This window comes from Paramormyrops kingsleyae, chromosome 6 (genome assembly GCF_048594095.1).
Source record: "Paramormyrops kingsleyae isolate MSU_618 chromosome 6, PKINGS_0.4, whole genome shotgun sequence".
NCBI classification, from domain to species: Eukaryota; Metazoa; Chordata; class Actinopteri; order Osteoglossiformes; family Mormyridae; genus Paramormyrops; species Paramormyrops kingsleyae.
The window spans coordinates 8,186,871-8,213,301 of record NC_132802.1 but is presented as its reverse complement, the minus strand read 5'-3'; the positions used below and the strand labels follow the sequence as shown (position 1 = coordinate 8,213,301).

Here is a 26,431-nt window from a genome sequence, read left to right as displayed (position 1 = left end):
AAGGCCATTCATAAACAAAAAAAAGGAAAAAGACTAAAATGGCTCCTAAAGAGAGGCCTGCCCTGGGTGGACCAATTTAAACGCTACTGCGATCTGTCCCACCGCCCATGTGGACTCCCTGACCATCCCACGTCTATTCTGGGCTCAAAGCACTGGTTTTCCTTCATAATCTGAGCTTTTTATGTATCTGGTAGGCATAAAAATAGCAGCAGGAGCCGGGCGGCAAGAAGAGCCGGCAGCACGGCATTCAAACAGAGAAATTCACGTTATATTTGCGTCGAGGATGCTTTTACCCGAAGCAACATACATTATTTTGAGAAAACAGGATCAGACAGTCCCCTTAAGCGCCATGCTCAAGGGCCCAACCGATTCGAACCAGTGACCTTCTGATGCCAGACAGAGACCTAACCCCTCCCCCACTCCCCATGAGCTACATGAAGAGGATTCACAGGGAGGGGGATGACAAGGCAAAAACAGTGACACCGGTCCACTTCCACGGAACTCAAGGTGAAGCTGGGAGGTGGCTGGATGGATATCAGCCCCCCCTTAGGTTTGACGACAGGCAGTTCCTGGGATAAGAATGTCCAACCTATAGGCAACTCAGACTTTATGGCAGTCTGTTGTAAGTACAATTAAATACAAAATGTGACCTAAACATAATGGTTCATAATAACAAAGGCTTTGTGATGCCCATGAAAACATCCCATGGCTTCAGCGGTTTGTTGGTGTTGAGGTACAGCACAGTACCATATACAGTTACTTTTATTATTTCTGTATAATTATTACTGTATTATGTATGTACGGTATTATTATTATTATTATTATTATTATTATTATTATTATTGTTGTTGTTGTTCCGACTTATCTACAAATTCGACTTCAAGACAGACTTAAGCAATGCATCTCGTTCGCAAACTGGGGACTGCCTGTATTTGGATTCATTCAAATGCAAAACAAAAAAATGGCTGACTGACCTCATCCAATAATGGCTGGTATTCAAGCACATTTACACACAGATTCAAAACAGACGCCATAAAACCTGATTTTTTTTTTTTTTTTTAACAGTTTACAGAGGGTCATGACACAATCTTACTCAGACTTCATAAAAGTAGGATACACCCACTGTCGCACAGAGTAACTGGGAGAAGGCAACATCTGAAAATGTGTAATATTAAGTAAAAAGGCCAATATTACATAATACGCTGACTTCAGTCACCCTGCTGAGGATGGTCCTGTAGGGGGCGCCAAACCACATAGTGGCAAGCAGAGGGCTCTGATTCAAACCACATTGACACATTCCACTCGTCGGCTGCCTCGCCACAGGAATGCTGCCCTCGGGTTGTGGAAAAAAAAAATGATAAAACACTGCCCACATTGTTTCAGTCAGCCAATCTGGCGTTGCCATACAGACATGCACGTGTGCTGGTTGTTGTTTTTTTTGTCAGGTGTGTCTCTGACACATGTTTAATGTTGATAGGAAAGCTAACACTCTGTGACAGGAGAAAGCCTTCACTCTAGGCGGATCTGCTCACGGGGCTGATGCACCATTCAGCTGCGACGTGAAACCGCGTACACGAGCGGTGCGTAGCCCTTAGCTGCTCGCACGGACACGGCGCCGTCCTCATCAGCCCGGACCGGACGCACACAGAGCCCCGGCAAACGATACAGCGTTTCACAGCAAAGGGTCGACTCCTACTGTCAACAGAGGCCTCAATAAAAACAGACCGAAACAATGCAAGGGGGGAAAAACAAACACGGGAAAAAGCCAAGTTGTGTTTATACGAATAAAGCACTGTGGGCTTTTTGCTCCCGGAGATAAGGAACAGTCCGAAGTCAAACGGCTTGCTGCTGGGAAAAAGCCCCCCCCCTCCCCCCCTCCGGAGCCCTGGCTGACATAATCGCCACGGAGATGACTGTCGCTTTCCCACACTGATGGTCCCGCCTTGGCTGCAGGCCCCAGATTTCCAAGCCCTCCTCTCAGCTGGGTCCACGCTCCACTTAACGCCCACCATGCAGCCGGCGGTGCCGCCATCAGAGCCTCGTTCACAGGGCCTTCTGGGCAGCGGGCAGCCTCTGCACGGCCTTTGCCAGCCTGCGGGGCGAGCGCCAGTAACAGCAAAGGCCTCGCTGGGCCGGCAGCGGCGGGCCAGGTTATATGGAGGGCAGCCGGCGGCTATTCCGAGACATTACTCGGACCGGAGTGGAGCAGACACTCCTTTGGGTGTAGAGGACATGGGGTTTTACTGACCAGAAAAAGGCAGCGTCGCGACATTTCACAGCCAGAGGCCAAGCCGGCAGAGAACGCGTCTGGGACATTTTGGGCACTTCCCAGGTTAGACACCGGAAATTGAGCCACAAACTAAGCCACAAATATGCCAGCGAAGCAGACACTCTCCTGGAAGAAGCCTTCTATCAGCGACCGTTAAATCTCATCTCTAGCGATCACCTCTCATCAGTCTCCATTGATGGGCCGCATCACTTAACCTGAGGATCCGCTGACGTCGGCAGCCACGTTGGGAAGGCTCCGTGATCCTGATGGAAACCGGCGGCTCAGAGGACGGGAATCCAAGCGACGCCACATGCCTCACCTGTACGAGTCCCTGTAGCTCATGGTGTCGTGACCGGAGTCTTCCTGGTCCTCTTCGGTCACCTTGAAGCAGACCTTCTTGATGCCGCCGTGCTCCGACTTGTCCAGGTCGACTTCCTCTGTTACCGGCGACGTGGGTGGAGTATCTTCTGCAGTGGGGGGGGCCTCTTCTACAGCGGGGGGGTCGCAGCTCTCGGGCTGGGTGGGCTCAGTTATAGAGGACAAAAGGCTGTTGGATTTTGGGAGGGGGGAGGAGAGAGAAGAGATGGAGGATGACAAAACACTTTTAGGAACATGACCCCGACAAAACATCTGAACTTTGCACAGTGGTGTTGTGTGTTTTGTCCCTGGTCTGTTTGGCTTTTTGGCGGAAATATTTTCAGGAAGGCGATTCCTTCCTCGGGCCTTGAACGTAAATCAAAACGCTCTGTGGACGATAAAGCAGCGAGCAGACGCGGTGTGCCGTGCAACCAGTGACCGTCTCGGCCTTTCACTGAACCCACTGCTACTCGCTTAAATAAAAACATGAAAGTCCGTGTCTGCGGGGAGGGGGGGGGCATCTTCAGTACTTACACGTCGATCTGGGCCACATACTGCTTCATCTCCTTGACGGCCACATCCATGCGGCTGAAAAGATGGATGTAGGCGTCCTGGGCCTCGGTGTCCTCCTGCTTGAGGAGGAAGCTCAGGCCGCCCCCCTCCTGCTGGGAGCGGCCGTCCAGGCTGCGCTCCAGGGGGCCGCTGTCCGCCTCCATGTCTCCGTCCTCCTCCAGAGTCTGGCAGCTGAAGGAGGGGGCAGCCATGCTAGTGATGCAGTGCGTTGTTTGGGACATGGGGTTCAGGTTGGCTGCAGGGGGGGGGGGGGGGGGGATGTGGGGGGACACAAAAAAAGGCAATCAGACTGTTTGTACACTAATTCAGTTGCCCTGCTTAAGAAGCCCTGGGAAACATCCCCCCCCCCCCCCAAAGAAAAAACAAATCTCCCAGGGCAGAGGGGATGAAGGCAAACAGAGTGCTGGAGGTAACCATGAGAGGTGACTGTGGAAACTGGCAGGATTTCCTCAAAAGCGCATCTCCAGCAAGCCAGACTGAACTGCTAACAGGTCTCTGCTAATTAGCCATGTACGTAATCTCAGAGGTTCACTGATTCAAAGCAAACCCCCTATTTGGAAACAAGTAGTACGAAACATTTTATGGGAAGGGAAATGAAGATTCTCCCTTTAACCACAGCGAGATTAATCAGAAAACCGAAACACGAAAAACGGACCACTTTCACTTTGTGCGACTTTCGAAACGCCCAACAGTCACGGTTACTGCCTTCAACCGGCGTGTCTAGACGCATACTGGAGCTGATGCCCAGGAGGAGAGGCCTACCCTGGTCGGGGTCCAGCCCAAAGAAGGAGTTCTTGCGGCCGAAGCGGATGCTGAAAGTGCGCCCGGCCGATGTGCTGCTCTTGGGGTAGGAGACCTGCATCAGGTTGACGTGGCAGTTGGTGGGAACGAAGTCCAGTGCGCCCAGCTGGTGGGGATGGCCACCCGCCTTCTTGAACGTCGGCCAGGCCTTGTCCTTGAGCTCCTGGGAAAACTGAAGAACGACGCTATGAGTGACACGGCAGAGCAGCGGCGGGGCCTGGTCCATCACGCGGGCCGAGGCACTCACCTGTCTGGGCTGCTCTAAAGCAAGTCAGACCCAAACTCCCACTTGGGCTGAGGACGGCCCAAGGTGCACACAGTACTATAAGCACAGCTCGCACACAGTACTATAAGCACAGCTCGCACACAGTACTATAAGCACAGCTCGCACACAGTACTATAAACACAGCTCGCACACAGTACTATAAACACAGCTCGCACACAGTACTATAAACACAGCTCGCACACAGTACTATAAACACAGCTCGCACACAGTACTATAAACACAGCTCGCACACAGTACTATAAACACAGCTCGCACACAGTACTATAAACACAGCTCGCACACAGTACTATAAACACAGCTCGCACACAGAGTACTATAAACACAGCTCGCACACAGTACTGTAAACACAGCTCGCACACAGTACTGTAAACACAGCTCGCACACAGTACTATAAACACACCTCGCACACAGTACCACGATAGCCGTGCTGCTCACCAGAACAAACCGGACAAACCGGCAGCTCTTTAGACAAAATAACGGATAAGCAAGCGAGGCAGCACAGGACACATGACTTGTGGTAGCAGCTGGATGGTATACAACTTTGCCGACAACGTCAGAGATGGGGTTGAGAAAAAAAAAAAAAAATATATATATATATATTAAAAAGTAGAACTAAAACAAATTACAGCCTCTAAAAGCAGAAATAAATCAGCATAGCAGCCATGGCAACAACAGATACAAAGCATTTTGCTGACAAATGACATCACTGTTCAGAACTTTGGTGGTTTGCCCATTATTAATACAACGTGCACTTTCGCTATGTTATTCTCACCATGAAAAATATTTACTTAATTACATTTTGTTTTCCTGCAATTGTTAGCTCATATACACAGTGACGACACCATGGACAAACAGTTGCTGACGGCGCTAGACAGGACAGAGAAAGTGCAGCACGCTATTTTAAAAATAAAAGTTATAGCCTCTATAAGCAGAAATAAAGAAATCAGAATAGGCGTCATCCTGCAGTAAAGCTCACAAGTGACATCAGACAGACTGACTATTATTATTATAATGTGCACTTGGGCATCATTAAAAATATGTAGTTCAGCGCCTTTCTGTGTAATCGCTGGTTCATAACCACAGCATCACAATAAATAAGCAGTGTGAAAGCACTGAAAAGGAGGAATAAAGGAAATCCAGTTAAACAGCTGCATTTCTGATTCAAACTTGGGGGGTGGGGGGTCAATATGAAAAGGACCATTTGGGACAATGAAGGTTCTCTGTCTACTAGCTCCTAAGTTTGAATTGTACTTAACAGTACAGTTCTGTATAAAACGGATCTGAATTATATCAACTATTTAACGCTTAAGAAATGCCTGACCCCCGCAGGGCAAGCGCGCCGGATGCATACCTGCTGGTAGTACTGCATGTGTCTGCAGATGCTCTCCAGCTTGGCGTCGCAGATGTTGCGGAACTCGTACTGCGGCATCGTCACCATGGTCCTGCTCTGTGCTATCAGCTGCCGGCAGTTTCTCACGAACAGGCTGTCTTCCTCGGCAAAGGCCCCCAGGATCTGCCGGCCACAGAGATCCCCGGTCAGAGGAACAGCAAATTGGGCGTGTGGGTCTGAACGCTACTCGCTTTTCACATTTTCACTTTGACATTTATTTAGCAGATGTGTTTGTCTAAAACATCACCTCTTTGTCAAAGTGACTATTTACTATATTTATGCACATAAAGATAATTTCCTGAGGGTGGGAACCATCTGCAAAGGGTTGTAAAGTGGCACCGCGGCACTGGGAGCGCTCTCATCCACCCAAACGGTGCCTGGCCCACCTTGGCCGTGAGGCTGAAGCAGCCCTTGGGCTCCACCATCTTCTCCAGCACGTAGCTCTTCACGCCTGCCGTGCTGACATACTCGTAGAGTACGCCGTGCTCCAGGTGCACGTTGTCCACCGTCAGGCTGACCAGCGGCCCCTCTTCTGAGAGGGTCAGTTTCCCAAAGCTCTTAGCTAGTCCAAAACAAAGCAAAGCAGAGGGCAATTAGGACTGAAATGACCAGTGTATTGACTTTGGGAGGGGGGGGCTTCATTAATCATCTGAAGCAGGGTCGGACATATTTTTCCAGTTTTCAATGAATATCTGGCAGCCTGTTCAACATGAACAGGTTTCCTTACATCATTATAGTGAAGTAATTAAAAGTGGGAATCTTTGGTACACGATGATACAGCAAGAAATAATATCCCGAGAGAGAGAGCGAGCGTGACTGAGGGAGAGAGGGAGAGATGCACGTTCCTGTGTTATAGCAATGCAATGGCGCTCAGTTTTTCAAGCAAACAATGCCAGCAGAACTGCTCTCTCAACTCAAGCCAGCAATAAGATCATCTCCCCAGCCTTAAATAAATCACTAGAAAGTCAAACATGCAGAAATCGCGGGCCTGGGTGTGCGTGTGTGTAGATTATGCTTATATATCACTGACATATGAACCTGTTTTTCTGACATTGAAGGGACCGTTTTTCAGGTCCCCACAAAGATCCAGGCGGGGTGTAGGCAGATAGGCCCCAGGCTCAGTCTGACCCTGTACTCCATAAGAAGTGCACGTTTCCATATAAATGTAATAATAAATGCATTTGCATGAACTGCAAACCCCAGGAAAATTGAAATAACTCCACGCCCCAAGGATTAGATGTGCACAGCCTGGGAACATGGAGTCTGTCATCCACCAGCAGGGGTGTGGGGTCACTGCCCAGAGCAGCCCGGCCCTTAAAAGGTGACCTATGATTAGCCTTGGCTGTAACATGAGACAGGGGATGTCCTGCAGGTCCCCTCCCCACCCCCCCCCTTCCTGCCTCCCGGGGCAGGAAAGTGACAGAAGCAAACAGCCTGGCTGTAAGGGGGTGTTGGGGGGGGGGGGTCATGACCCCACTGCCATAATGAACTCAGTGCAGGACCATCATTAGATGTGTGTTTAAAAAACAAAAAAAGTTTTACCTCATACCCTGTCAGCAAGTCACTGACATGATTCGAGAAAACGAACCTCGTTAAATAACGGAAGCGACTTAAGTGCAGCCTACATTGTGGAATACTGCCTGGTTTACGATGAGATTTCACCCCCAGCTGGCCCTTTCCGGATGATCGGGTTTCGTCGGGGGACACGCTGTTCCATGACAGGCTGCTTCACCAGCTCGCAACCCGCCCCCCCTCCCCACCCCCCCAAGAAATCATAGGAAAGAGGAAACAGGAAAATAAATAGGAAAGCATGTCCTTCTGACATGTTTATTTACATATGCGCACAGGAACCCGGGAGAGCTGCATTGTGGGAAGCCGCAGTAAATAATAGAAAAGGCTCCTTTCTCTCCATTTGCCAATGAGGCCTCGGGTGCATCCTGCCTGCACACCGCAGGAACATACTCGACCACTCACCGGCTTCCTCGCTGACAGCCCCCGCCTCCGAAATGCCGGGTCTCCGCGCCCTTTCCTCTTCCGCATCCTCAAACGTCCGGTAGACCCACTGGGCCAGCCCCTGTGTCGGCAGCACAGAGAGGGGTCGTCACGCAGAGGGGAGATCCAAAAGCATGGGAAAGACCTGCTCTATATTTTAGGACTTATTTACATTGGTACCTAATTATCTGATGCTTTTAGTCAAAGCAACTTAAGGAACACAATTAAAAATTTTTTTTTTTTTAATTTAGGATTTGAACCCATGACTTTTGCATTGTTAGCACAATGCTCTACTTGTTGAGCAATAGCAGCTAACAGGAGCTCATGCAGGAAGACTGCTTGATTACATTAATTAGGCAGTGTGTTGAGCCACTTTAAAACGGTTTCTGGTCACGTTCAGAAAAGCAGAGTGAAAATACAGCAAACCGACAGCAACACAGCAGCTAGCTGATAAAAGATTGTCAGTCTGACAACCGAGCATGAGAACAGTCAGAGATGAATCAACAGTGTATGGAAGGAGCTCTTCTCACCAGCTGCCTTTGCTCTTGGCCAGTGCGGTGTGCTGTAAAGTGTTCTAGGACCTCCAAGTGGCTGTCGTTGTTGACGTTGTTGCCGTTGACTTTGAGGACACACTGTCCCGGCTGGAGACCCGCGGCGACGGCGACCGAACCTAAAGCCGCAAGGAGGAGAGACATGACCAACGCTGACCATGTTCAAGCTGTTGCCTGGATACCTCTGAGCTGTCTGATAGGCAACTTTGAGAATGCGAAGATTCACCTTTTTGCAGTCAATAATGCTTTCACTGACATTATCTGATAATTCATAACCACACATGCATAAACTTACACCATTAATTACACCATCAGCATAACCAAAATATAAAAAGCTAAATGCAATCCAGTTAACCCCAAACTCACAATTTCACAAGACCTTCAGAGCATTTTCATTAAGGAGGCAGTGTTTGCAAGCTTTATTTGCAGTTTCATGTCAGCTAATTTCATATATACAAATGTCAGTCGATTTTTAAGTCACTGTAATGATCAGGCCATAACGTTTCAAACTAATCAGGGTAACAGTCGTGTGTATTCTGCTATGAGACCCAGGAGTGTAGGAAAACATGGAGGTAGAAAGATCAGACCTGGATACATTTCTGCATGCTGTCATGTACTGCTGACAGGGAAAGGCAAAACAGATTAAACCACGGCAAATATATTCAGACACAAGTCACAGCTCACACGAAATTTGGCCCTTGACAGCTCACCAAAGCTGCAGCGAAATGAATTTAACCTGAAGACACAGGTCGGTCTACTCTGGCTCAACACCCAAGAGCGTTAAAGTTCAGCTCAGACATTCACTACTTCTGCAAGCTCATTTTTTGTTGTTTTGTTTTTTCTGTGTAGCTGGTGCTTCCTTCCGGCCCTGAGCGGGGTGGCTTTTGACGCCTGGTCTGTTTTGGCAAAAAATGTGGCTCATTCGAGGCCCGGATGCCTTGTAGATCAAAGTGCAGCCGTGGCACCAACTGAACGAATGAAAGCCGCTTTATTTATCATCTGCATGCCGCGATGTGGCACACAGTGAGGGTGAGCAAGGTGTGCTTCCTGCACGAGCTAAGAAAGCAAGCTCACTTCCTCCAAGGCCCAGCATTCACTGGGTGTTGGCCCGGAAGGGGGAGAAGGTTATTTCTCCCCACAAGCTTTCGTCTGAACACCAGCTGTGCCGCAATGTGTCCAATTCGCACGAATGGCTCATGGCCGAGAGAATACCAGCCCGCGGGGTCCCACTGGTTCAGCTCCGGTGCAGAGTGCATGAGGGAACGACATGTGAATAGGGCTCAGCAGACCCGGCCCCGCCCACCTTTCCTCACAGCTTGCACATGAGGGGGAGATTGACCGCAGATTTTGAAGGACAGGGCGTCCGGACAATCTGGTATCTTCACCATCCTGGAAGAGAGGCAACCCGAATGTCAACAGCAAGATAAAAATACCATCAGAACCACAAACCCAAACCATGATGATTACATGACTAAACGCTTGATTCTCCCCGATGACGTCAGTCACAGACATGCATTTGAAACAGTGTTAACAGCGGTTAACACAATTAAAACTTATACTACCTTCACAGTGTAGGACAATTTGAGGACAGTTGTGGTTAACTTTGCGTATGAATGAAAGAATATGCAAGCTAACCACATGTATTTTGCACTGAAGATCACGTCACATTTGAAAACTGTGGAAACTAGCTTTCAGTGGAAGGCAAAATTTGTAAGAAGCAGCGCATCACGACTTGGGCTGCTGCACTTCCCTGCTCTGGAGCAGCAAGAGATGCACCAGCATCATTGAAATTACCAGTGACATAGGGTGACGTCAAGGGGTGGAGACATGGCCAGAGTGTGGCCTGGGCTTTCGCTAGCAGTGTGACCCGTCCCACTCACTCTTTAGCTTTGGTGGCCACCAGCAGCCGCAGAGAGCGCCGGATCCCGAACGCCTGACTGATCATGGTCTCCACCTCTGCGATTGGCCTGAGGAACACCAGATCCTCGTTGATGGAGTAGATCTTCCTACCAACCTGCAGTCCAGCCATCTGTGGGGAGGCACAGCAGAAAAAGACTGGAAATCGGAGCATCGAACAGACCGCGGACTATCGGAATACAGCCATGATAAGGCATAAATCACCGGCTCACGCACGCATGAGCTCACATACATGAAAGCATACTGGTTGAATAGCTGGAAGTAAATTATTTTGGGCGGCAATCCAGGGCGCACCGCTGAAACAATTTATAACTGCGGGGGAGGGGATCCTGGCTTTGAACCTTAGCTATCGTGTTACCCTCAAGCGGCAGAGGTCTCTTGTAACGGCAGTTTAGTGCCTGAGCGGGAAAAACCCCAGAATAGCCAAGTAACCGCGAGCAGGACAGTGACCACCCAGCCCCAGTGTGAATGGAAGCAGGGGTCATCCTGCAGACAGCAACATGGACTGGGGCAATCTACCAACAGCCAGCGGCAGGCCCTTTCTGACAATGAGCCCCAGCACATCCGCCCGCATTCATCTGAGACTTTATCAGATGGGGCCGTCACACATAACACCATTTTGTGTGTGTGTCTGTAATTATGCATGAGAGGGAAATGGAACAAGTGACTGTGTGTGCTCACAAGCGGATGAACAAAGAGCGTGTTTGTGTGTGTGTCCACGTGTGTGTGTACCTTTGCCTTTACCAGCGAGTTAGCTTGTGTTCGGCTGTGTGCGCGCCTTCATTAGCGACCAAGTACCCCAGAAGAGATGTCTTCGTTCATTTAGCCAGAGCCCCTCCCACCTTCCCCAAAGGACTGATCTACTAAAGAATCCCCTAATACCCAGGGCCAGCAAGAAATAATGACATTTCTCTGTCTCTCAGCAATAATCTCACACCAAATGGGAAAAAAAACGGAAACACACGCACGCACGCACAAGCCCTCCCTATATAGACCTGACTTTGATTTATAGTTCACGCAGCTCAGGAGAGTATGTTGTGAACAAAATTCCGTTTTATCATCCGGCTCCAGGGAAACTCGTGACGACGGGGGCATTAATAATGCAGGGCCAGCATCTCCTCATATTTAACTACATGGCTCGTCCACTGGGGGAGGCATATCTGTGATTAGCCTCCACATATGAAAGCGTCACTACTGGGGGGGGGGGCTTGAAGGGCAGCTCTCTGTCGGGGTATAGAGTGTGGGCCTGGCCTGGTCCCGGGTGCCAGCAGAAAACGGTCCACGTAAAAATACAGTTCTGGTAATTTGATTATTTTACAGGCCTGTTTACGGCTGCAGAGCGCAGAGAGACCCCCTCCTTTCCCAGAGGCCTCACTGTTGTGGCAGGAGCAAGGCAGACAAGACAAAGGCCCTGACATATTGGGGACACTGAAGACACCTGACGGATAATGGCTGCTCTGTTCCCCTTCATCCGCTCTCTGGGCTTGAGTTCCTTTCATGCTTATCTGTCGCTCCTTTGGGTCGTTTCAGCCAGCCCCAAAAGGACGCCCCCGGGGAACAAGTCCTTGCTTTCTGACGGGGGTGTTTAGTATTCCGGTTTCCACGTCCTTTAAGCCGGAGCTCCGATTCAGCGGCCAGTCTGGGTTTAAAGGGCCAGGGTCCATCCCGGTCGGAGTCACCTGCAAGGATGTCCCCTTCGCCGCCGCACTACAGCGGGACTGGGACCAGGACCGGGACCAATGCGCTACATGGTGTTAATGAGGGCCTGATGAGGCAAGCCTAACTGCCGGGGGGAATCTGGCGGTGATGAAAAGCAGGCAGAGATGAGAGCCTGCCTGGAATAAACTAACAAAAGCCCGCCCTTTGATGGCCTTATCGGGCATCGGGCCTCTCGAGAGCCAAGCGTCGCCCACAAAGGCTGAGAGCGCTGAGCGGTAGGGAAACGTCACCTTCAGCTCCGACGCCGGCTTTCACCGCGCACCACCGTCATTATCCGACAGCCCGAAGCCTTAGGAACCACCCAAGAAGAGGACGAGTGAAAGGGGAAGAATGGGGAGGATGCCGATTAAATGGGTAACCAATTCTCCCGACTCTCACCTCGGCGCTGGAGCCCCTGGTGACCGACTTGACCACGACGGCCTTGTTCTTCTCCTCGATCTCGAAGCCGTAGTCATCCTCCTGGGGGTGGATCTGAGAATGAAAGTCATTCGTTAGAGTAGCCCTGCCCACACAGGCCGCTCTTGGGGAGACCGGACCGACGGGCACAGATTTAAAGGTGATTCGTCTCCATGAGTCCAGGTGACAGCTCATTTTGACGCTCATTTGTCAAAGATGTCAGCTCAGGAGTCCTACAGAGAGCATCCGATGGTCCTCTTGGCATGACTTTCTCCCTTGGAGGGGTTTGGGCAACCCGACTGTGATTCAAACTCAGCCCAGTCTGCTGGGACCCCCCAACCCCCAGACAACCCACAATTTTGCTCCCTCCTGGACTATGTGTGGGTCCCCAAGGACTGGGTTGTGAAACACTGCTCTACATTTCCCTGCCCTCCTCAGATAAGCCATCTAATTCCTATTGCCGGGTTAAAGCACTCCACATTCCAACTTAACTGTCAATACCATAGCAAGAGTGGAAATAATAAGCAGAGCGGCTCGGTTGCTGGTAATCGATGGGTAGCGGATGGAGGGCCTCAGGGTTTTGGCTCTAAACAATACCCATTTCCTGTCGGCTTAATTTGGCGCTTGCAATGGCTCTGCTTGGGGGGCCCCTTTCTCACACAAGCCGGTGCCTTTTGTCTCGACCTTTCCTCCGATTCTTAAGACACCTGCAGGAAAACATCAGTTCTTATACATCGCCAACATTCCAGCGGGGCGAGGGAGCAAGAGGTTCGGGTTTCTGTTGCATGCACACACAGAAATGAAACCACTGGGGAGAGTGACCCCAGAGCCACGGGAAACAGGTGGGGGGGCAGCTCGCCCTCACATAGCGCAGACACACGCGGGGTCTGCAGGGTGCGGACGGGGGCGGTGGGAACCGCATGCACGTCCGCCCACTTGCTTCCAGATCGTGTTCTTCATGTCAAACAAGCACGGCAGATGTGGAGAGAGACACACTTAACGTCGGACATTCTGAAACGCTTTAAAAGCTGGGGTCTCAAATACTATGAGTGGTGAGCCCCCTGCCCCCACAGCAACAGAAAGACAGACAGAAAAATACAAACACAGACACTTGCAGACAGGGAGACACACAGTTAGACAGACAGACAAGCATACACACAGACATGGACACATACACACATAAAAAAAACGCAGACACAGATCGACAGACAGACAGACACACGCACACAAATACAAACAGATGCCTACAGACACAGAGAGATAGACAGACAGATACACAACCGCCCCCTGAAAGAAAGATCAGTCAGTCACGGGTGCATCTGCTTATCACGTTAAAGCCCCTCTCTTTGGGAACTCACTGTTCTTCTGTGGACTTCGGTCAAACCATGACTGTCCTTCATTACCACATATGCACCATGGACATTCTTGGCCCAGCAATGCTTCCAGATGGGGGGGGGGGGGTTGGCTTTTCGAACCGGTGTCAGGAAGGGCTCAACACGCAAGCTAAATGCAGCTGATAAAGTCCGTGCTAAGCCCTATCTTTTCACGATGACGGCTTCATTCGATAAAATACACGCAGCTTTTACCAGAGTGCGAAAGGCTACTTCCAAAGGTCAGTGCAATTACGCACCAAAAGAGCATTAAACGCTTTCTAATGACTTGGCTATTACTGGAAATACATGTCACCACAGGATTAAACGAAGACAAAAGCAACCAGGAAAAAAAAAAAAAGCCTTCCTGTCAATCAAGTCCAAGCGCGACCTGAGGTCCGCTTCCCTGAAAGCGCTAAAAGCTGCTAATTCCGAAAATCAGTTCCATTTCATGCACTTACGCTGGTTTTCTGTACAAAGCATTAACGTGAAAAGGGGAATGCATAAAGCGCCGCTGCTTTGTTCAGAGGCGATACCCTCCTTTTATTTAATCTAAAATGTTAGAGGATTAGCCGTCCCAATACAAAGAATAAGATTAGCGAGACGCTTCTGGGCTGTATCGTCTTTGATGGGGTATAAAACACGTTTTGTTCCTCACGGGGGATTCCGGCTTGACAGACGCCTCCATTTCATACCCCAGCCAGCTGACATCCCCGACGTTCTTTTCTCTGCTGACCGCGACCTCTAATTATGCTCTTTTTTAAGCTCATTGGCCAGGGTGGCCCCAAGATGGCTGCCTGCGTACGCGCACCCCTTCTCCGCGATCACAAACACAGATCTGGAGCCTCGCAGCATGCTGGGCCGGGCAATTTAATAAAAGGGGGGCTCTGAAAAGTGCTCTGCTGAGGAAGATGGGGCTTAATCCGCTTTGTGAGGGCTGGGGGGGTGAAATAACATGCTGATGTCTGGAGGCGAGAAAGGGGACCATGTCTGCTGCACGACGGTACAGAGCTGTAAACAGGATACGGTTATAATGAGAGACACATAACAAAGACAGACAGGGGGAAATGGCCGATTCAGCAGCATTGCGTCAGCTTCGCCGGGACGGGATGACCGGAGCGGGCTCCCGCAGCAGAAACCCGGCGGGTCAAAGACGGGACGGCCCGGAATGTTCTACTACTTGGCACGTGCATAAACATAACCGAAAGCAAAAGCAGATGGTTTGAGCGGAGCTGGCTATAGATCCTCGGTTACTGTGTGTCCTTTGGTTCTGGGGACTGAGCAGCCTTGGCCAGTCATGGTCCTGCCAGTCCAGATTAGGGATGGTCTGATTAGGTCATCCAGAAAAACCCCAGGACCCCCAACTGCAAGCTCACCAGGTACTCTCTCAAAGAACACGTCTTTTCTGTTGGTACTTGGTTCCTTGGACACAGCTGGAATCTTCCTTTAAAGTTCTGAGTGACGCAACTTTAACAGAGAATAGTCACTGAGAAATAAGACGAGGCCACCAACAGGATTGCTGTCACTAGCCCACGTGTCTACAGGTAGATTTTGCATAGATACTGGTCCCTGCGGATCTGCTTTGGAGGAACAAATGATAATTGCCTGTCATTTAAAACAAAAAAGCCTAACTGTGTTTAAACACAGCTTCAGGGAGACTGTTGTAACATGCCATGCAAAAAAAATAAAATATCACTTCACATGGAAAAACACTTGTTCTGGAAAGTTCACACGTGCCGAGATCCACACGTGTTTCACAGGGCAGAGATCCCTGGTCTGAATGATCTCACTCATCCAGTCAAAGGATCTCCTAAGGAGCATCACCTCAAGCTGGTATTTATCTACTAAATTTCCTTATTGAAAGTGTCCAAAAATTTCTCGTCCAGCCAACACGTACCCATTTTAGAGAAACTTAGACACAAAATTAACTGATACTATTATGGGGGCTCCGCCATCTTTGCTGTTCCAGAGCAGCAGGTTAACAAACAATAAAATATGAAAGGGCTCATTCATCTGTCCATTCACTGTTAATGTTATTGCTTCCTGCCTTTGTTACTGCGCCTAAAAATGACCTTGCTGCACAGCCAAGTAAAGTCATCTGGGATAGTTGGAACATACGCTAGAATTATTAGCTAGTGGGGGCTGGGGGGTGGAGCTTGAGGGCACAAACGGGCATGAGCTATAAGGCATAACAATGGCAGTTACACGGGGCACGGATCCGAGTGCACGGAGATAAGCAGAGACTCACCTGCACAGACTTCGCCAGGATGTTCTCGATCAGCTTGAAGTCATTGCGCAGCTGTTTGTTCTTAGAGCCTGTGCCCTCCATCTCCTCGTCGGCGTAGAAGCGGAAGAACTGCGACTCGTCCTTGAACTCGCTCTTCTCCAGCACTGAGGGCGGAAGGGTCAGCGTGTCAGAGACTTTGCGCCTTCAGGAGGACAAGTGACTCCACGGTCGACCCCGTTTTCCAGGCAAATATACCTCCGAAAATCAATTATTTAAATGTGCCGGCAAAGTAAAAAAAAAAAAAATTGCTGATGCACTGAGAACACATTATTAAAAAAAAACATGCCAAATGCTTTAGTGCATTATAAATCAAGGTAAAAACAAGGGAAACGCAGGGCAAAATCATGGTGAAACGATAAAACTGTTTAGCATAAACTAGACAGAACGGGGGAAAAGCAACGTAATCCTGTATGACCTCAAAACTGTAAACACTGTTCCTCTTTTGAAGACGAGACATTTGTGTTATTTCCTATTTCCATGTGTTTTCAGAGACGTTCTGGAAGCACAGACTGTTCCTGTGTTCGGGCCTCAAAAGCAGATCCAATAAAAACATCTCTGAAGGTTCCGAGTGTAGAAAGCAGACGCCTCAGGGAGCACCCCCCCGCTGCTACACCGGGCCCGGGGTCCTGCTACCAGGCAAGACTGCTTCTCGCTTGTTTATTTGCGGAAACCTGACTACAGCACCTCCCCCTGGGCAATGAGGGAGTAATGCCTCATACCCTTTGAAAAGCTTTCACACTTGCAGGCTGTTTGTTTTTCAGTACTTGCCCTTCCTTGGCGTTATGGGAATGCAGGCCCCTTTGATTAAGGCTGTCAGGAAAATGCACGTATGGAATAAAACAACAGGTCCCCTAAGTAAGTCTGCCACTTAAAGTCGACCACGGGGATCAGATCCAGTCAGGTACGGGAGAAGCGGTTTGGGCTGCCGTGCATAAGGGGCTCCAAATGAGGCAGGTCGGTGGCCGCGGGGGATGGATTTACGAAGCCCGCCGGAGGAGTCGCGAGAGCCGAGTTCACAGGAACCGCTGGCTGGCCGGCATCCAAAGAGGCACACTTAACCTGCAGGGTGTCCCCCGGCGGCCTCCGGCCCGTGGGTCCGTGCAAGCCAGCCGGGTTTGGAAGGATGGGCAGGCTTGCTGGACCACATGTAAGTGGCTGCAGAGACAGCCAGATGTGTCAGAAACAGCTTCATTTTAAGAACGATTAATAAAAACTATATAAGATACTGTATACTACGCAAGTGAGATGAACGTGAAATGTTGTAGGCCTGCCAACCATCTTCTAAACTCTTCTCCAGTACAGGATCATGGTGAGTTTGGGACCTATTCCAGGAACCCCAGGATATAAATGCACACCTGGATGGGACACCAGGCCATTGCAGGCCACACCTACACACTGACCACACAAACACACAGTATATGTGGGATTCAAACCCCAAATCCCACTGGTGTGACTAAAGGGCTTAATGCTCTCAAGAGTCACAATGCAACCCTGCTGAAGAAGTTAGTGATGGTGTGTTTCATATAGAAAACCTGACAATGTGTTGCCAGAAACAAAATCAGAAGATCCTTATTAAATCCCAAAGCACACAGGTTTCCAGAGCATGTTGCCCCTGGAGCAGGACTGACCATGGTGCATGAAACCACTGTTGCAGAGTCCCACGCCTAGCATGACGGCATCCTCCCGCGAAGAGCAGTCACCCTGGAGGAGAAACAGAGGCACGCGGTCATAAACGAGTCATGTGACACAGCCTGCCAGCACTCACCCCACGACAATCATCCCAGTCTTTTTTCTTTAAAGGACATCCTCTGTCTGCCTCCATACGCCCGAGGGGACATCATAAAATCAACACATGCAAACCTGGGAACGAGAAGGACCCCCTTATTCCACTGCATCGTTTAACGACCTGAAGACAAACGGAGGAAGCGCCACACGCACGACCTGACCAATGAGGGCGCAGAGACTCCAAGGTTCGAACTTGGGTTCGAATGGCTCCGGGCGGCAGCGACTGGGGACCATGATCACATCCCGTCCACCTTCTGGTGAAAATGCAGCACTGCTTGGGAACTGGGCCAAGCATCTGGAGGAGAGGTCCTATGGACCGTGCCAGAGTGGCGTGCGTCCATAAGGGGGGGGCAGTCAGGCCTTGTTTGCACTTGGTAAGGAACCCGTTGACAACAGGCCGCGGGGAACCTGACCCACCCCATCTCAGCAACTCTCCCAGCTGGACTGTAACCTCTATTCGCGAAAACACAGCCAGACTCCCAGCCTCATGCTGGATTTCAATTTCAAAGACGCGCCGCGGAACTACAGAGTTTTCCTGAATAAACCCAAGACATCCCATTGATAATTAAACGTCCGGCACTCTTGTGGGAAATTGAGGATGCCCCTTAAACCAAAAATGACTTATTTTTATCAGAAGGAAGCAGACGATTAAGCCGTACCTGTGACAGCAGCCAGTCCACAAGCTTGCTCGCCGGAATCACCGATTTGAACGTTTTCAGGTGATAATCTCTGTCCCTGAAGGAGAGAACATCATCAAAACCGAAAGGGTAGCGAAAATGCTTAAGAAAACATTCTAGGAGACATACACAGACTGCCCTGCGTGGAAGATAAACTTTTTAAAAAACGAAATTTCAAATAAAAGCGCTTCTCTAAAGTAAGATTTGTGTTGGCAAGTCACATTTGCACCTAGGGCATTGTCCAAGATCGGTGTTTATCATGATGGTAAACAAGGCTGCAGACTTTATTTTGACAGCTGATAAGGCTTTGTAATAAGTCACCGAAAAATTTTAAACACTGGGGTCTGAACACACTAGAAATGGGTTGTTTTGCTGATGCTGGTGAAGCCAAACATATTATTTACAGTGTCACAGCACAAGCATCCTTAATGAAGGATGAACATGGGCCTGCTACTCATAACAGGAACGGGTCGGGTGAATACAAACAAGCTGAATGCCGCAGACTGAGCAGCACTCGCGGATAACTAGCGTATCAGTCAGAACATCTGTTCCAACATTCTGTCATCGATGGTGTGGTCTTGGCCACCACTGTGAAAAGCAGGGAGGCCGCCTCTGTACCTTTAAGAGCACTGCAGGGAGTTCTAAGAAAACAGTCTGGTTTGGGGGTTTAAAATAGCACTTGAGCCACTTTGTAAAATCTGTAATAGAACGATCCAGAGGATTTGGGGGGTGGCGGGGTCACAATTTCCTTTTACAATTGCATCACACCCTCCTTTATCTGATTATCTTTTTAAAATCCATTCAGCTGCAAGGAAACAGTGACAATGCCTGACAAAACTGTTCAGCCCGAGATTCTGATGCATCCGTAGGACCGCCACAATCCTCAGCTTTGGGCGGAGGCTCTTCTTGAAAGTGTAGCACAGGTGTTTGCTCACGGCCGTATGACACACCTCCAAAATACGCATCTCACCGAAACGGCAAGTTTAAAGTTTAGAGGCAGTGTAATTTTATTCGGCCAAATGAAAGTCCTTTTTTAATTTCCGTCAGAAACAGCCGAGGATGCAGTGATGGCTGATCCTAATGTATCAATCTGGGCCTGGGAATTGGGAGGGCGGAGGTAACGACACACCGTGCGGAACAGGATTAGGATCGATGAAATCACCATTTGAAGCCCGGGGTAATAAAACTGCCCAGGTTGTCTCGGTTTAACCCATTACCCAGAGGGAATTCAGAGCGTCCCAGGTCAGAGGATCTGTACCACACTGAGGAACACGGCCACGGAGAATTGTGGATTGAGGCGGCCATGATAGCCATGAGCTCAAACGAGTTTCCCGGCCCAGTGGCAGGTTAGGGCCACGCCCATTGGTGATGGATGAGCGAGAGGGCACTCACTTGACGACGGGCGCAAAAAGGCTGTGGAGCCGACAGTAGAGCCTGACGCCCTGCGGAAATGATGGTATTGTTAGTCACACTCTGGCACATGCTCACAATTGACAATTCCAATTGAAAATAATTATAATAAATATACAGGGTTATTTTACAAGAGTGCCAATTAAAACAAAGGAAGCTGGAGATCACCAAGAGCAGAACTTCCTTCAAAAGCTTTAAAAAAAATTAAGCTTTGCAATCATGTAAATTCCAAACACTTCAGCCTATTCCAGAACAGCCAATCACTTCCCACTCAGAAGCACTGCCTGCTTGTGATTGGCTCATCTCTGTAGTTATACATGAATGGAAATGGAATCGGTGGTTCTACGTGTTGGTACAAATACCTTTGACATTATGTCCTCCATCTCGCTCCTGGCCTTGTATGTTCCATCGTCATAGCGGAAACGATACAGGACCTGCTCATTCTTGAACTGATGCTTGTCAGACACTGGAAAAACAAAACAAGAATCAATAAAACAATCAGACTACAAGAATCATAGTCTTGTGGCACTATAAAGTCAGCCCAAATAAATACTTTCCTACACGCAACCATTCAACTTCACCTAACCAGTATCTCTCAATCCAGTCTTTTGGCTTCCCCTAGACCGGCCTCACCCCTGAACCAAACAACCAAGAGCACCAACTACCAGGTACAGGTGTCTTGAGAGCTGCGAGGGGGGGGGGGGGGGGGCTCAGCAGGAGGTCCCAGAGGATGATCATACAGAAACTCTTTCAATTTCTGAGCTTTAAGCAGAAATCCTAAGCCAAGTACATACCAGATATGCCAATACTCCAGAACAGAAGTATAGAGGGCGGTAAGAATCCCCAGACGACGTTCTTGCCTAACCCAAAATATCAAGGATGCATCAGTTGCATCCTTGACAACGAGAACAAATCCCATGATTCATTGCATCCCGAGTTCATTCTTGGGAGGCAAGTTAGCAAGAACACCCTTGCAGAGAACACAAGTACGATCTTGGTGCTCTTGATAATGAGAAACACCCCCCCCCCCCCAACTACCTCCAAGTTCATCACAGCAAGTTATGATGGTATAACAAGGACGTGTGCTCCCAAGAGTAATGAGATCCAATGCTTGTTTATTTTCGAATCATGAGTGACCTTAAGTCTGTTAGATTAAGGGAAATTCAGAAAAGCAGGCCCATAACCTCCAACAGCATAATTATTGATGGGCTGCAAGTGGGATTGTCAACGTGCGGAGTTCATGGATGGCACAACGTTTCTTTCGAATCAGTCTATTCAGTCAGAAATTCCCATCACATATCAGCTCTCAGAATATGGCAGAATTCACACTTCTGTGTTGAATCATAAAGGGATTTTCTATCCTCTTGGGCCTTAGAGCCATTTTGTCCGCAGGCACGAAACCCAAAAAAAGACATCAATAATTTACCGAGGCAGAGTAACCTTTCATTTTCTATGTATGATATGCAAATTACAGCACTTCAAAAAACAAAGGGAGGACAAACACAGGCAATAAAAATACCCTCCGGGGATTCCAAATGGCATCGTAAACAATAATGCACGAAAACCGCTTCTTTCCGCAAGTCTACAATGACGTAATGGTAAAAACTACAAGCTCATCCTGGCTAGTCTCTTCTTTCCGGCACCGCATGCCATATCATGCTAGAGAGACTGAGCTTCGGGGCAGAGTGAACGGGGGCGTGTTCACGTCGGTGCTGTCTCACCGTGATGGATGAGGCCATTCTCCAGCAAGGCCTGGCCCAAGTTCACGCCCTCCTCTGCTTTGCTGATCTCGCCGTTCTCCAGCAGCCAGGACACAAACTCACTGCGGGGCATCAGAGAAGAGAGGTCAAGGCGGTAAGTGTCTAAGAAAGAGACTCCTTGTGCCAGTCTTTTCCCCTGATAGTCTGTCAGACTCCTCAGCGCCCTGCAGCTCAGCACCTGATCAGGGACAGGGACAGGGACAGGGACAGGGACAGGGACAGGGACGGGGACTGAACCCCTTGCCCCCCCCCCTCCCCACACACAAACCTGTCCACCCGCCCGCCCTATCCTCACTCCTCTACTTCCTCCCACCGCAAATACCTCATCCCAAACTCACTGCACATGGTCACGTTTAAACAAAAACCATTCTGCATCAGGAATGAGAACTCGCACTGCACCGCCTACAATTCCTATTCAGTTCATGTCAAGTTGCAGCGCTGCCGTGTCTTGTCTTTGCACTTCACGTCGTGTAGTACGTATCTGAAGTTTGTCTAGTCAGTGTGTAAATGTTAGCGTTTCGGAGTATATTGTTTAGTAGATGTGTAAATGTAGCACCATGGGGCTCAGGAAGGGGAAAAAAGACGTTCAGTCATCTAGACGGGGGGCAGTGGAGAGCCTTTCAGCTTCTCCAGAGCTCTAACGTCACTGGTGGCTTCACATAGCTTAATGCTTAATGGTCATAGGCAGCATGCATGTGTAACAAGTACAGTGCCAGTGAAAAGTTTGGACACACCATGCCGCCTACAAAGGAGAGTGATAGAGTGTCACATCACATGACCTGGCCACCTGATCTAAATACATCCATTGCCACTTAGGATTGCCACTTAACATTTATTTTTTTTACTTTTTAAAACTTGGCACGTTTTACAGAATTCGATTTATTTCACATGTTATACAACATCACCGAGTATGAAAAATAATAACACAATCAACAACTTTAATCAGTTTTTCCCTTAATAAAACAAATGAAGGTGTTCGCCAAATAAACTAATTAAGGAGCAAAATGAGCTCTGTCTCCCTTTGCATCTCGTTCGTTAGTAGATACGCAGATGCCAGTTAAGTTAGCGCTACAGCAGGAGAGAGTGCCCTCTGATTACCACAAGACTTCGTTTCCGCTCTTAATGCTGTAAACGCCTCCGTTTTGTCGCCTCAGATGGGAATGCCAGTTTCTCGAACCCGTGTCCATGGGGCATGTACTGTTGCACATGGCAGTGCATGGTGATGCCAAGTGACATGCCACCGGAGAGAGGTATACCGTTAACGTGACAGGGAGCATGCAGAGTATTGCACAATTTCTCGTACTTCACGCATCAAACGAAGAAGGCATGGCAATGAATGATGCATCACTGGGGGCTCTGTACCAGAACCCCCCCCCCACCCCCAAGCTCTCTCGCTACTGAACTGTGCCTCCCTGTGCTCCACAGCAAATTAAAAACCACCACAAGTTTGTGCCCCATGGGACTACAGGCGAGTCTCTTAACAAACACCATTTCTGGGCCAAGAATGCGAGACTCGAGAGCTTAGACAAACTGAGGGGCGGAAGGAGTGATTTCTCTCTACTTTTTTCCCCCCCTTCAATGCTTTTCCCTCTCTTCTGAGTCTGGACATCGGTCAAATGCTTGGATGAGAAAGTCCCCACATTCCCGATTCCAAGTTCATGACTTTGGCCGTTTTCTCAGTCCTGTCACTGCTAAACCAAACAAATTCCCTAGACCTCAGCGAGGTCTGCGGAAACGCAGCTGGAATGAGTGCGAACTGATATCATTGTTTGTGTGTGTGTGTGTGTGTGTGTGTGTGTGTGTGTGTGTGTGTGTGTACGCATGCAAATATACCTATCTGAATAAATATGGGTCCATGTATCTATTTAAATTCTTTTTATTTGTCTTTTTTGCTGACTATAGATGTGCCCTGATAATTAAAAAAAATTATGTGATTTACAAAGATGTGCATCTCAGCCAAACTGGGGCAATGCAGAAAGAGGGAAGGTTAGGCTCGATAACAGCCAGAGGCATTAGAGGATCTATGCAGCTTCCAAAGGCACGATCAACACTAATCTAAGCTAAAGGAGCCAATCAGCTTTCAGCTGAGGCCATGCGCCCTTACGGTGCCGCCCCTGTAAACACCCCCGGCAATTTCAAACAAATGGTCTATCTATGTGAATCACTGCAGATCGCTCCAGAAAGGCCAGGGGCAAGATCAGTAGACCCAACCGAGGGAGGAGAATAAACATTGTGTGCCGGTGTGTTCCTCTTATACCCTCACATGAATCTTTCACACCGTGTGTTTTTATCCCAGCTAGTGTATTGGGGAAGGTTAGGCCTACTTCTGCATTCTCATCTGGCCTCAGAGAAAACGGCCAAAGAAAGAAAAAAACCAGGCATGAAAATCATCTCTGACCGTTATAGCTCAGATATTTGTAAGCATTACAATTCTGCTGTACTCCGGAAGGCTCTGTGACAGCAGGCCCATATGGCTTTTATCAGCGTGCAAAGGTTCAAAAATACCAAGTTCCAGGCTATTTTAGTCACATCTTGGATATCTATTATAGGCACGAACTGGAGAAAAATATGTCAGATGTTCCAGCAACTTGTGAAACGGCCACTGCAGAATACTTCATGCCACATCATGGGCCCGGGAAAATCTATCAGTAAGATCTGGAAAACATCTTTATCACAGAGCAGAAGCACAAAGCTCCCAAATCGAATGCAGCACGTTCTTCCATCCCCATGTAGATGTTTAAGGCCACGCTTCTGCGATAAAACACCCATGAACCAAACTGTAGATGGAGACGAGCCGGAGGCATCACGCTGAAGCGTTACCCAGCTGAGGTACAGAACGTGGCCACGTAAATAGAGAAGATCTAATGCTAAAGCCTGCTCGTTCAATCAAGGCGTTCAGTGAAAGGGAGGAGGCCGCAGATTCCTCACGTCTGGTTCTCTCACAGAGACCTGGCTATCATCGCTATTAGCCAAGCAGCGGTGAAAGATAGAGTGCTCATGAGTAGGTGGGCTAGGGCAGTGGAACAGCGGTTCCTAACCTCGGGCTTCCTGTGCAGCTCTAACCAGCACTGTACCTCATCAGGGGGTGGTCAAAGGTCACGCCATCTCAGAACCTCAAGCAGCAGAACAGTCTGATGTGCATGGCTGTGTGTGCGCTGTGCTCTCTGCGCCTCAGCACCTGTGCATCCTTGCTTGTGTCATTGCCACATTGCTAACCTCGCATAACACCACCACCCATATAATATAAGCTCACAATCAGATGAGTAAATGTGACCCATCTGCGTCTTTTGGAGACTTAAGTGTCATTTCTAATAAATAAAATGAATGCAGAATGGCAATATTACTTAGTTCTTGCTTCAGACTCTCTATGAAACAAATTTGCGCGCTAAACTGTTTATCCGTACCGAGTTGAGAGGAGTGCCCCACTCCCTCTCGGGACTGTGGCAGGCATGCTCACTTTGAGCCAATGAGTAACGGAAAATGCATTTTCGCCCTAATAAACAGAGCCCTTGTTCATTCACTGCTGGGAGAGCCCAAGCTGGGGGGGGGTGGGGGGTAGGGGGCTCCCCATCACGTCACAGAGCGGCCTGTCCCACGGCAAGCATGGTGCGCCCTCTAGCACTGACCTGGGTTCAGTGCCTGCTATGCAACACTAAGCATCTGGGGTAAACAAAGTGGCTTGGGAGGCTCCACCGGTTCAGATCTACAACACTGTTTAACGGTGAGGACCACTGCATACTACCTAGGGGCCTTCAGATGCTGCTCAGATCCCACCCACAGCCTATATGGGGAAATGCAGGAGAGGCGTGACTTGGGGTCTAATTATTGCCCTGGTTGGCCTCCAAAAACCATATTTAAAGCTCAAAATATTAAAGTGCAAATCATCTCCAGGGTGACGGATTTTACAAAGCAAATGATCTGGAGACCATGAATCCAGGGACAGCTGAGAGACGATGTTTTCCAGTTCTATAAACCAGTGTTTCCTAGTCCGGTCCACATTTTTGCTCCCTCCCCAGCTGTCTGTGGGTCCCTGAGGACAGGATAAGGAAACACCGCGAAAAAGGCTTCAAGCATCTACCTTCCAGCCGCTAATCCTGAGCTGGGTCACGGGGAAGCCTGAAGCCTATCAGCAGCAGCACAGGGTGCATCCTGGACAGGACATCAATCCATTGCAGGGTACATATTCACACTGTTTACAGATTAATTAGCCTAGCTGCAGGTTTCTGCTCTGTGGGAGAGACCTAGAGTATCCAGAGAGAATCCACATGACTCGGGGAGAACAGGCAAACTCCACGCTCACACGGTGGGAGTGGGATCGGAAGTCTGCTGCCCATAGCGCCACCTACAGAGACCGCAGGGAAATGTGATATTTAACCAGCCTCTCAAGGCTGCGATGCTGCTTGCCCCATGTAGCCTTGCCCCGTGGCAAAGCCTCACCACCGTCTGCCTGCTTACTTTCCAAAGAAGCACTTGGGCACGACAGATAACTTGCGCCGGCGGTCCTTGATCAGGTGACGGCTCCGGCTCATGATCATGTGGTAGAGTTTCTCTCCCTTCTCGGCGATCATCATATAGGCGTCCCGCTCCATGCCCAGCTTCAGGCCTGCAACAAGCAAAGGGGACAAAGGTCACAAGACACCTCACAGACTGCCATCTGTCTGGCGGAGTCTGCTGGAAAATACCATGCAGTACAGATATGGCCTGGCTGCTGATTAGATGAGTAATGTTTTCTACAGTAATTAGCACAGGAAATACCATCTAACATCTGTAATGCATCGATTAGTCTTTCGATTTGTTCTGTGGCAACAATCGGGTAGTTCGCCGATCTGGAAAGCGGATGTGCAAGAGGAGAACACCGCATGTGGGAGACCTTGAACCCAGCTCACGGCAC

At 49.2% G+C, this 26,431-nt stretch overlaps 1 protein-coding gene across 2 annotated transcripts in view; it reads right to left on the bottom strand.

The window, feature by feature from the left end:
* prex1 (phosphatidylinositol-3,4,5-trisphosphate-dependent Rac exchange factor 1) overlaps positions 1 to 26,431 on the bottom strand; it is a 78,346-nt gene that overhangs the window by 14,442 nt on the left and 37,473 nt on the right. For both annotated transcript variants that reach the window (XM_023835258.2, XM_023835259.2), the window contains exons 10-26: positions 25,996 to 26,143; positions 21,502 to 21,602; positions 20,143 to 20,246; positions 19,763 to 19,812; positions 18,353 to 18,428; positions 17,537 to 17,609; positions 15,870 to 16,012; positions 12,234 to 12,326; positions 10,100 to 10,248; positions 9,523 to 9,608; positions 8,199 to 8,338; positions 7,651 to 7,750; positions 6,063 to 6,238; positions 5,638 to 5,799; positions 3,962 to 4,172; positions 3,161 to 3,434; positions 2,589 to 2,816 (exon numbers count right to left, since the gene is read on the bottom strand). In XM_023835258.2, the coding sequence (XP_023691026.1) occupies positions 2,589 to 2,816; positions 3,161 to 3,434; positions 3,962 to 4,172; positions 5,638 to 5,799; positions 6,063 to 6,238; positions 7,651 to 7,750; positions 8,199 to 8,338; positions 9,523 to 9,608; positions 10,100 to 10,248; positions 12,234 to 12,326; positions 15,870 to 16,012; positions 17,537 to 17,609; positions 18,353 to 18,428; positions 19,763 to 19,812; positions 20,143 to 20,246; positions 21,502 to 21,602; positions 25,996 to 26,143 (2,314 nt within the window). The remainder of the gene's footprint in view (positions 1 to 2,588; positions 2,817 to 3,160; positions 3,435 to 3,961; positions 4,173 to 5,637; positions 5,800 to 6,062; positions 6,239 to 7,650; positions 7,751 to 8,198; positions 8,339 to 9,522; positions 9,609 to 10,099; positions 10,249 to 12,233; positions 12,327 to 15,869; positions 16,013 to 17,536; positions 17,610 to 18,352; positions 18,429 to 19,762; positions 19,813 to 20,142; positions 20,247 to 21,501; positions 21,603 to 25,995; positions 26,144 to 26,431) is intronic.